The following is a 12,009-nucleotide window of genomic DNA, read 5'->3' as shown; positions in this document are numbered from 1 at the left end:
TCGGTCTTTTTTCAACTTAGTTACGTGAAAACTAGATTTGTCTGCACTGTACCGGTACAGTGTACTTACTACTTCCTGTACAGTGTACTTACTACTTCCTGTACAGTGTACTTACTACTTCCTGTACAGTGTACTTAGTACTTCCTGTACAGTGTAGTTAGTACTTCCTGTACAGTGTACTTTGTACTCCCTGTACAGTGTACTTACTACTTCCTGTACAGTGTACTTAGTACTTACTGTACAGTGTATTTAGTACTTCCTGTACAGTGTACTTAGTACTTACTGTACAGTGTATTTAGTACTTCCTGTACAGTGTACTTTGTACTTCCTGTAGTGTGCTTAGTACTTCCTGTGCAGTGTACTTAGTACTTCCTGTACAGTGTACTTCCTGTACAGTGTACTTTGTACTTCCTGTAGTGTGCTTAGTACTTCCTGTACAGTGTACTTCCTGTGCAGTGTACTTAGTACTTCCTGTGCAGTGTGCTTAGTACTTCCTGTGCAGTGTACTGAGTACTTCCTGTGCAGTGTAATTACTACTTCCTGTACAGTGTACTTAGTACTTCCTGCACAGTGTAATTACTACTTCCTGTACAGTGTACTTACTACTTCCTGTACAGTGTACTTACTACTTCCTGTGCAGTGTAATTACCACTGTTACGAATCTGGAAGCCTTTTGCACACATACAGTCAGCGGTCCCCGTAGCTCAGTTATCTCGATAAGTATGTGTTTATAGTTAGGGTCCCGTCCTTCTGTCTAGTTGGTTAATTTCATGTGTGTGCTGCGGGTTTCTTTTATAGTCAGGTTTTTTAACATCTTTAAATCTTCCTCTCAAACAAATCAATCCTCCACCTCTTTGCACACCGACTCCATTGCCCACGTGGTTTTGGCTGAAGGCGTGGGCAGAGCTTCCATCGCCTCAGATGGAGGCTCCGCTCTGAAGAAGGGCATGGAGCATTTCCTCCAGCCAATGGGAAGCCAGAATACCAGTACTCACTTCGGCAGTGCATATGCAAAAATAGAAACAACGACAGAGCCTCTTTGGGAGGGGCGGGCCACCGAGACACCCCGACACGCCCCCGTCCAATGAGGAGGCGAGTTACCTCAGGACGGACCCCTCCCACCTCACGTGAGGAATGAATAATAGTGGGGGCGATCCGGCTGGCAAAAGGAAGAAGCCTCGTCGCCTTGTTTGCCCTCGTCTTGCCCGCAAGTGCTCGTGTCGTCTCATCCGTTCTCGTACTGGCTGGCATCTGTTGCGTCATTCCCGGTCCCTGGTGCTTGGTGCGGCGACGAAGGTGTGGGTTCGAGTTCCCCCCCGAACCAGCTCGTCTCGACCAGACTGCACGAGGCGGAAAGGTGCCCGACTGAACTCTTACCCTCAGCTCGCCTTCCTTCCCAAGCTGAAGGGTCAAATAAAGACCAACCAGCTCCATTTCGTGTGTGTGTGTGTGTGTGTGTGTGTGTGTGTGTGTGTGTGTGTGTGTGTGTGTGTGTGTGTGTGTGTGTGTGTGTGTGTGTGTGTGTGTGTGTGTGTGTGTGTGTGTGTGTGTGTGTGTGTGTGTGTGTGTGTGTGTGTGTGTGTGTGTGTGTGGCGCCCGTCCTACAAGTAGAGACTGTGAAGTACCTGTGTTCATTGTAAATTGCATTTCTTTTATTCAGATAACTCTGCTCTTTGTCATCCTCTCCCCATTATATATAAACCCCGTGTTAAATGTTCCAGTTCGTTCTCCGTGTTTTCTTTCATTGACCCAGCACGGTGTGGGCTTGAGAGGGAGTAAGGCCGTTTGTGCAGTAATTTGTCATTGGGACCGGCGCGGCTCTGGTAACTCCCGCTCAGTTACGCCGGACCCGAGTCGGTACATGCGACTCGTTTCGGACAGAGTCGGCCAAGGGTGTGGCTTCCCCGGTAGTTAAACAGCGTGAGTACTTAGGTAAATTGGAATAGACAAGTGGACCCTACCTCACGCCGTCAAAATATTGGCGACCACGGTCCATTAAGTGACCCGTCGACTCTGGAGTTATCCGGGGTGACGACCTTTCAATTCCGGGTGTTCGGTGGAAGACTGCCCGACTGCTCTGTCTCGCGGTTGTTCCTCGCCACCGACCCCCCCCCCCCACAACACTACTTCCTGTACAGTACTACTGGGTATAGACAAATGTATCACCCTGCACACTATGACGGAAGATGAATCATCCTCGGCCTTAAACAGCAGATGGAGGTGCTGAGGAAGCTTGATGGTGGTTGGTCGTGTCCAGTATGGCTGTGGGAAGACGTAGATCACAAGAATTCGGGCCGATAGAGGAGACATCGTGAACGAGTGGAGGCCAGGTAGTCGGTGCGACCTCAAGTCTGTGAAAAAGAGGAAGGCCACATACGAACATCTGAATCTCTTAATCTGGCATTGGATTCGTACCACCCCGTCAAAGGAACTGCCAATCACCGGATGTATGATACAGGTATGGCCCAGGTGTGGAGGCTGATATTTGTTGGATACATTTGTACCAGGTGTGGAAATTTTGTGCAGATTCTCTTTTCAGGAGAAGGACTTGATGCTGGCGGAGGAGGTGGGCCACGACAGATTTACAGCATCAAATGGCTGGCTCGAAGCATGGCAGAAGCAGTCGTACTAAACACCGCTCGGAGACGGGTCCCAAAAGAGCATCAACTCTAAGAGAGCAAGGCCCATTCACTCCTCTGAAGCGTCGTCGGCCAGACCCGATCGAACAGGCCACGGGGAAGGCCAAGCGACCAAGGAGAGCCGCCCGTCCGCTCAAGCGACTGGCGCGTCTGCGGCGCAAAGGGCCTAGCAGAGCACCACCAGGGGTCGCCGACCCGAACACCTTCAAGTCGCCACCAGGGACGACTCGGTAACCAGCCCGGTCTCTCGGAGCCCTTCGGTCATCCCGGCTCTGAGTTCCATTAAAGGCTCACGAGCCATATTCTTTTCCTTGGGTTTTGTACGAAAGTCTGTGGCGCCTTGTCTCTTTTAAGTAGAACTGATTAAGTGCATGATTGCATGTACATTGTTGCATCGCCCTCAGCTGTAGGCTTTTTGCTCGTGTCTTGTCCCCATCCCCCCATTGATCGCTTGCTTGTTGCTCATGTCATGTCCCTATCCTCCCATTGATTGATTGCTTGCCTATTGAGAATAAATGCCCCATTGTTTAAATGTACATCTGCTCGTTGCGTCATTTTCCTGCCATTGACTGCCATGGCGCGTTCGGGAAATTACCTGGCTATTAAAGCCAATAAAAGTGATAATCTGGTCCGACGGAACTTGGAAATTTAAAACCGCTCGGCTTCGCACACGGAAGGAGCACGCTTCAGCGGCTCGTTTCCGTATGAGTCCCGTCGAGGTATAAACTCTCGGTATTTCTGTCCGCGCGAATAGTTAGGTATATCGATAATTCGGGAATTAACCCTGTAGCACGTGGACAGAATATTGACAAGTTTATGGTGCGTTAAAAGGCACCCGTAGCGGGTTTCCGGAAGGCTACGACTGGATTCCGGTTTTCGGTGGGCGCGCGACTGCGATTTGACTGAAGCGGTCGTGCGAACGCCGATGCCGGCGAGAATCCACAACAGTATGTTGCATGTTGTACGTTTCATTTCCTCCTCCGAGAGGATTTGACCTCGGAAGCTGAAACTTTCAGGGATTAATAAGGGCACCCTGAAGTTGTGCCTGTGCAAGTTTCGTTTGATTCCATAAGTTTTGAAAAATAAAAAAATTCTGCCCATCTTGGCATATTTTCTTCCTTTTTGAGAGGAGAGGGTGGGAAGGGGGGAGGGGGGTGCAATCGGAATTATTCAAGCGATATAACCACAATGTATTGTATGCACATAAGCAGTACGCATGTTTTTGATTCACATATATAACCCAGGTTATTTTTTTAATTTTCAGGAGGGATTGAAGCAGCGATGTGCTGCCTATACACCACCCAAATAAAGGGTGAATCAGAAAAATGAGTTGCACGCTTGGAACAAGATCGCCAGTAGGGCGTGTACTCTGCTGACTTAAAAATAAAAAAAATAAAGTTAATCCTTGAGTGAAGATCAGCAAATGCAGAGGGAATGTTATGGGATGGAATTTAAATCTAAGGTAAAGGGTAAATGTATTAGATACCAAGTGTTTGGGTTTAAATATGGAATCATTCACACAAAAGGAGTAAACATGTCGCACATTTTATTAAAATATTTGCACCAAGGCTGGGAATTATGGGATAATGGGACATGACGCTTTCCCCAAATCAGGGTGCTTCCCCCGTACAGGGGTGCTTCCCCCGTACAGGGGCGCTCCCCCCCCCCCCGTATAATGGCGCTTTCCAAAACCCGGACAAAACCCCCCCACCCCCATAAAAGGGGGCTTACCCCGTACAAGGACGCTTCCCCCATACAAGGACGCTCCCCCTTACCAGGACACTTCCCCCCTGTATAATGGCGCTTTCCCCACCCCGTACAAGGACTCTTCCCCCATACCAGGATGCTTCCTCAATCCTAGGGCGCTGCTCTCGTACCAGGATGCATCCCCCATACCAGGACGCTGCCCCCATACAATTATACAATGAACCCATAATTTATTTCATTCACTGTGATGAAATGTTCCTTCGCAAAACAGAAATTACCAAACAGTGTATCCTTCAGGGCGTTATCAGCCCTGAAACTTTTTTGGACAAGACTAAACAAGAACAGTACAAAGGTGCACCAAGCCCTGTGTTTAAGCAGAAGGACCTAGGCTCAAGTTCTCGATCCAAGTGGACCCTTCCACCATTTTTACTCGTGCCTCCTTTGTAACAACGCCTTTTCAATTAAATTATCAGTGATGCAATGAACAGCACGGCCATCTCTCCCAACTCATCCTCCACAAAAGAAATGACGACTTTGGTGGAATGAACGGAAGCTTCAGAATGAGAAGCACAACAAACCGATTTCGAATTGGACCACCATGTGCTTCCCAACGTGACAATTCAATAAGAAAGGGAATGCACTTGCTTTACATTGAACGTGTAATATAAAAAAGCCATAAGAAGAAACTTAAATGTTGACATTGATAATAATTACACATCTGACAAATGATATACGGAGGAAACTTAAAATTCAGACAACTATAATCATGGCAAAAGGTCCAGTCGAAATGGCAAACATGATTGAATGGAGGAAGACAAAGTGAGAAGAAACTTTGTTCAGATAACAGGCACTTCCATTGGTTCGGACACAAACCAAATCATTTTTTCTCTTCGTCAGCTCCTGGCCAGTTCAGCACCATGACGTCATCATCTACCCCTGTAATCGGCAGAGAGATCGTATGGTGAACGTGAACGACGGAAGCAAAGACAGACAAAGCGGCGCTAGACGTAGAGGCGAGCAGAAGCCCAAGGCACCTGTATCGTGGCTGGCTGCTGCTGTTGCGCGAAGAAGGGCTGCGGGCGCATACTGCTGTAGGAAACGTTCCTCCTCGGGCTTCAGCTACAGGAAAGATGGGAGGTGTTGGAGATAGAAGAGATTGGTATGCAACGGGTACTCGGATCAAATTCTCTAACCAAGAGGAATCCATGCTTTTACTGCTTATAAAGCATCCAGCAGGTGAATCATGGCGACGAGTCGTGCGTCTGTGAGTGCGTTGCGGGGAATACATCCAACGTGTTTGGGTGAGTACGTGTCCTGCATGTGGGTGTGATTCAATACCATGACAATGTAGGACAATATGAGGACCAATCTTCCTCTTTCGTATGCAGCACAAAGCTGGGGGTAGCATCATTGGCTGAGGGCGTGGCTGTGCTGCTGATGCAGTGCCCCTTGCAGGTTAAGGCAGGAATTAGGAATTTGTTCAGGGTGCCGGCAATAGCTCGCCTACTCTTAGCGATGGACACCGTGGGGTCTTTAACATCCACCAACTAATGCCGACAGACGGGATGCCAGTTTAACGTCCCTCCGAGGGACAGCGTGCACATTGATGAAACACCCTGCCTGTGAAACACCGGGATGACCGTTCATAGTTGGGTCAGGATTTGAACCGAGGTTAAACAGCTCAGAGGCGAGTGTGCGTATCGCGCGGCCATCCTGCAAGCCCATGAGGACCCCCGTATATTTTGCACAATTTACTAAGACATTAGCAGACGATGGACACTGTACATGAGATCACAGCATCTTGAGCCACGTGCCCAAATGAGAACAGGGAACACACTAACCCAAACAGGTACTGTGGGTATATGTTAACATACAGGTAGGTACAGCTCTGACTCACCTGTCCCGTTGAAAACAGAGTTACTAGCATCCGCAAGGTGCAGAGATTTCCTTCCTTATCACTACAGAATGGTAACTGAACTGGTCCATTAATCTTCTAATGATTGGTCTCCAGTCAGATTAGGTCAGGTATGGGAGCAGCGCCGGAGCAGCGTGTCGCTGTGTTCACTATCCGCTCCGTCTGGCCATCCCCCAAGCATATGACTCGCCCATCCCCATCTCCTTGAGATGCTGATCAACCTGCTACAACCACGAGGCACGTGGTCAGCCTATTGGCCTCCTCCACTCACGAGACTCCCTCGCTGAGAGAATCCGGTGAACATGATCAGCGTCAGAAAAACGAGCCACATGCCCATACAGCTGCAGCTAACTCTCACGGACAATGCAGGTAACAAATCTCATTTGCGTCTCTCTCAGCAACCGCTCGTTGGACAGAAAGTCTGACCAGCGATAGCCAAGGATTCTCCGAAGAGACCCGGTACCAAAGGAATTAAGTCTCCGTCTCAGATCCCTGGTCAGAGTCCAAATCTCACATCCGTAGAGAAAGACTGGAAGCACCAAGGACATGAAGACTCGGACTTTCGTCGTCCTGCACAGGTCCTGACAGCGCCACACCCCATGATCCAGTGAATCCATGACTCCCCAGGCCTGACCCAAACGTTTATTGACCTCTGGTTGAAAGCCAGCAGAGACATGAATATCGCTGCCAAGGTAAGTGAATCTCTCCATGATCTCAACGTCCTCATCACAAACAGGTGCAGACAAGCCTGTGGTCGGTGTTTAGTAACTGAGCACTTTGGTAGACCCTGCAGTTCTGGATCATCCTCCAGTGACCATCAACGAGCATATGGTCAATCTCCTTTGTCACACCGCCAGCATTGGAATACCAAGTCCAGTGATGAGCCTGTGGGTGCTGAAACCATGAACTTGCCACCCTAAGTCCATGACTTCTTGCAAAATCAAGGAACTTAGTGCTATTCTGGTTCACAGTTCCAGACCCATGGGGACAAATACATGTCTAACTAGAACGGGCACTCGTAGAGAGCATATACCTTCGCCGCCGCTACTGTTTTGTTCTTGGCATAAGAGTGTGGGGAACAGAACAAGGAGCATTTTGGTGCTGATTTCATATGAATCGGATAAGAATTGACTGCGTTATGATAAAAATACGCACATCTGCAGGTAGTGACCCCCCTGACCTTTGACCCCCAACCGCGAGTAAGGACAATTACGTCATTGTGTCAAGTTGCATATCACAAGATTGGGCATTAAATTCTGAACATTTTGGCATTAGTTTCATGCAAATTGGATAAAAATTGACCGCGATATGGTAAAAAGACGATTTTGACCTTTTCATGACCTTGACCTTTGACCCGATTGCTCCCAAAATCTAATCAAATGGTCCTTGGCTAATAACCAATCATCCCACCAAATTTCATGCAATTCGGTTTAATACTTTTTAAGTTATGCGAATAACAAACAAATAAATAATTATCATTGGCATCTCCCACAAACATATATTTTGGTACTGATTATAATGCCAGGATTTGGGACATTTTCTTTTAAAAACAAGGGTAATGACGTAAGTGTGTCATGTTTGCCCATCACAAGATTGGGCAATGAATTCTGAACATTTTGGCATCGGTTGCATGCCAATTAGATCAAAATTGACCGCGCTATGGTAAAAAATACGAATTTGACCTTTCCGTGACCTTGACCTTGACCTTTGACCCGATCGCTCCCAAAATGTAATCAAATGTTCCTTGGATAATAACCCATCATCGCACCAAATTTCAAGCGATTTGGTTTAATACTTCCTGAGTTATCCGAATAACAAACAAACACACACACACACATTCACAAATAAATAAATAAATAAATAAATACACAGCGACCAATACATAACCTTTCGCAGAATGCGAAGGTAATAACCATCCCTATCAGGTCCAATCGATGCATTGAAATCCCCTAAGACGAGAAGAGTAGAAGAGTATCTCGCCTGGGGGCACTGATCGACCACAGACTCGAGCGTGGTATAGAATGTGTCCTTCACAGTGAGATCATTCGCCTCAGTCGGAGCATATACAAAGACCAGGGAACAACACCCAAGGAGTGACGAATCCTTAGTCTCATAATACGCTCGTTGACCGGTGTTATCTCAATTATCATTGGAGTCAGCTTATTGGACACAGCTACAGCAACTCCTTGGGCATGGTAACAATCAGAGCAACCAGACCAATAGTTGGTGTAACCACCCGCCATGATCTCGCCACTATCCGGTTCCCGAACCTCAGAGTACTGCGATACCGATGTTCAAACGCTTGACCTCAGATTATAACAGAGACAGGTGATCATCCTCTTTTATGGATTCCAGGCACCAACTCGAAAGGACCGCCTCAAGTTAACCCAAGGAGACCGCCATCTGGTGGATGACACCTCAGCACCACCCTGACACACTCGACCGCAATCTGACATGGGAAGGTTACCCCGTGTTTTTCCTCCTGGAGTGGGAGTCCCAAAGTATTTTCCCCAATCCCGTTATCCGGTGAGCCGCCCGCCCTGTGCAGGGCAGCTGCACTGGATGTACTCCCATGGAGTCGGTTTTCAATTTTCTTTACGGTTTTGTGTTTTGCGAACTGTAGGGTTTTACGTTGGCCGGAGTGCAAATCCTGCCACCAACCTCCGAACAAAAGTAACTCAAAAAAAGTAACGCACTAAAAACTAGAAGGGAACTTGGTAGAGCACATACCTCCACCACGTAATGCCTGATCCACGAGAACATGTCGGGCCCGATACATTTTGGAAATATCATGCTGCACAGCACTATATCGTTTTTAGCCCTTTCTCTCAATGGTGAAGGATCACTTAAAAAATTAAATAAATCCCGGATCCAGATCTTCACCAAAATTGAATCAATTCGTCCTTGCGACACACCCAACCTTTTCACCAAGTTTCGTCCGAATCCATCTACAACTTTTTGAGGATATCCTGTACACAAACAGACAAACAAACAGACAGGCAAACAGACAGAAAGGGGGTGAAAACATAACCTCCTTCACCTTCGGTGGCAGAGGTAACTATATTTCCCATGGATAGTGGATCATATGTATAAAGTTTTGCATCGATTTGTTAAGCGGTTCTGGAAAAGTTTTTTTTTTTTTACGTCTTTATTCTCAATCCGATACAGTATGATTGTCAGACCACGTGACCGATGACGTCATAAATCGAATTCTTCACTCACATCGGGTTGTACATCAGATGTGCGGTTTCAGATTTTTTCAGAGAAGGATTTCGATTCACCAATTATGGCTGGAATACCATTTCACCGATGACGTCATCGTCATCACCCTGTACCGTGGGGAGTTTATGATGTGGCAATTTTCAGATTTTTTTTTTTTTTTTCATCGAGCGGTTTCGTAGGTGTCCAAATGTTTTTCCTTGAATCCAATATGACTGTCATACTATGTGACTTGTGACCTCTATGGGCAGTCCCTCCGATGTTTAAAGTTACGCATCGATCGGACAAGTGGTTGCAGTGAAAAAATATTTAAACCTAAAATACGATAGCTCGTCAACTCGCCTCCACTCAGTTTAACGTCCATCCATCGAAAATCAAAGTGTGGCTGTGCCGCTAATGCAGTGCCCCCTGTGGTTGAGAGCAGGAATTTGGAATTTGTTCAGGGTACGGCGATGTCTCGCCTACTCTTCGTGAAGGACACCGTGGGATCTTTAATGTCCACCAACTAATGCCAGCAGACGGGACGCCCAGTTTCATGTTCATCCGAGGGAAGGTACAACCATTCATGGACTCACCTTGCCTGTGAAACACCAGGATGACAGCTGATAGCTCGGACGGTATTCAATCCCATCTAAGAGGTAAGTGCACATACCTCGAGAGTCCGGGTTATCCTGCCAGCCAAATTAGGGAAGGTGACAGCATGCCAAAGAGAACAAGACTGAAGATTTGACAAGCGGAGCATTGCTGGACGACATCGATTAATTATAGTAGATATGAGAATGAACGATCTCGATTAAAGTACTGAGGAACAGGCGAGACCAACAATGGTTTCGTTCAAATTAAACACGAGTTCTCAAAAAAAAAAAAAATCATCCTTCAGGCAAAACTTTCGACATCAGGAAGCAGACATTTCACACCTCGAGGCTAACGGCTAATGGGATTCAATTGTATCGAATTCCCCCCTTGCTTCAGAGCACTCTCGTTCTGGACGTACGCCTGGTGTTAGCTTAATGGTTCGAGTGGTGGGCTTGGGATCCCAGGATCCTGAGTTCAAATCCCCCTCAGCTGTTGAATTTATAACAGGTGTGGTTAACTCGGCCTATCATCCTTCCGAGGTCGGCAAAATGAGTGCCAGCATGCTGCTATCCTGTGTCGGAGTGGCGATCCGTCCAGGATTGTGCGCAATAGCCAAGGAGACTGCTGGAGCAGCACCAACGCTCTGCACAGATTATGGTCCCAATCTCCTCCTCCTCCTCCTCCTCCTCCTCCTCCTCGTCCTGGATGTAGAATCCGAAAGAAGTCTGCTGGTGGACACCTGTACTTTCGGAGGCCTTAACAAGAGGGTTCCATTGTGGTACACCCTTGCAAGGCCTGTATTACCCAGAATTGGGGCGTCAATACTTAAACCTTGAGCTGGCGAAGCCGTTTCAGAAACAATTCCCAGCTCATTGAAGGCGAGTTGGTGCAAACTAACGAGAGCAAAGGTTGGTGCTTGCTCGTCCCACAGGAGAAACAATACGCACCTTAAGTTCCGTTGTCATCACACTCTAATGGTGCAAGTAAAAACACATCGTGTGATCACGAAGAGCGGAAAACGTTCCACGGAGAAACACGATACCCGTTCACAAACACACACGCTCACCGTGGCTCCCATCCGGCGCAGGCTGAGGAACACGCGCACCTTCTGCTGGATAAACGAGGTAGAGGGAGGCTCTGCCACCTGAGCCACGGCACCTTGTTGGTTCTGTCCTCCTCCACCGCTCCCTGCTCGACCATCCCAAGGTTCACCTCCACCCGGCAACCCTTTCGAGCAAGAGCCCCTGGCTCCATTCATGTCTGCGCCACAAGTCACCATATGCCAATTCATCAGGATACATCCCACTTCTTCTTCCACAACAACCGTAATCCCTCCCTTGTCCCCGACCAGCCGTGCGCCTCCCTCGGACAAGGACATTTACAGAGTGAATATCAGAATTATCAACACTTATGTTTTATACCCCCATTAACCCCAGCTCACCCAACCCTCTGACTTGTAGGTTCCTGTGTTTCCTTCACATTTTCTCCATCCTCTCAACCTGTTCATTCATTCCCTTACTTTGTGGTCCGTCTGTGACCCCAATGCCCCCACAATTCAGTACAATGTTTTAACCCAGTCATAGGCTTTGGGAGGGAAGAGTTTCAGCAGCTTCAGTGTTTTTCAATACAAGATCGAGGCTCATGGAAGAGCGAGATGACGGAGCATAAAAAGGGACAATGACATGACCATGGGGCCACGGTTGGTAAAGGAAGAAACAAACATGGCAGATGATAGAGAGATGAGGGAAGGAAACACAGGAACCTGCAAACATGACGGTTGGGTTATCTTGACCGCTTGTTCACACTCGCCTCGGGATGATGCGACCTCATGTTTAAATACACCGCATGTCTGTCACTGACGTACAAATCAATTCCATATTTTTTTTTTCTGCACTTGGGTTTGAGATTTGAACAAAACACTTGATCCAGTCCAATGCACCCAATTAAAAATGT

The 12,009-nt window shown here is 47.6% G+C and overlaps 1 protein-coding gene across 1 annotated transcript in view; it reads right to left on the bottom strand.

The window, feature by feature from the left end:
* Window positions 1–4,170: 4,170 nt before the first annotated feature.
* Window positions 4,171–12,009, bottom strand: part of CTNNBIP1 (catenin beta interacting protein 1) — an 11,665-nt gene continuing 3,826 nt past the window's right edge. The window contains exons 2-4 of the mRNA XM_085847844.1: window positions 11,123–11,316; window positions 5,381–5,465; window positions 4,171–5,282 (exon numbers count right to left, since the gene is read on the bottom strand). Coding sequence (XP_085703970.1) covers window positions 5,224–5,282; window positions 5,381–5,465; window positions 11,123–11,314 — 336 coding nt within the window. The 5' untranslated portion in view covers window positions 11,315–11,316 and the 3' untranslated portion in view covers window positions 4,171–5,223. The remainder of the gene's footprint in view (window positions 5,283–5,380; window positions 5,466–11,122; window positions 11,317–12,009) is intronic.

The sequence above is a fragment of the Eptatretus burgeri genome, chromosome 11 (assembly GCF_056783735.1).
Source record: "Eptatretus burgeri isolate ZD-2024b chromosome 11, Ebu_testis_v1, whole genome shotgun sequence".
Taxonomy (NCBI): Eukaryota; Metazoa; Chordata; class Myxini; order Myxiniformes; family Myxinidae; genus Eptatretus; species Eptatretus burgeri.
Note: the sequence above shows the minus strand (reverse complement) of the source record. Positions and strands in the feature narration are given on the sequence as shown.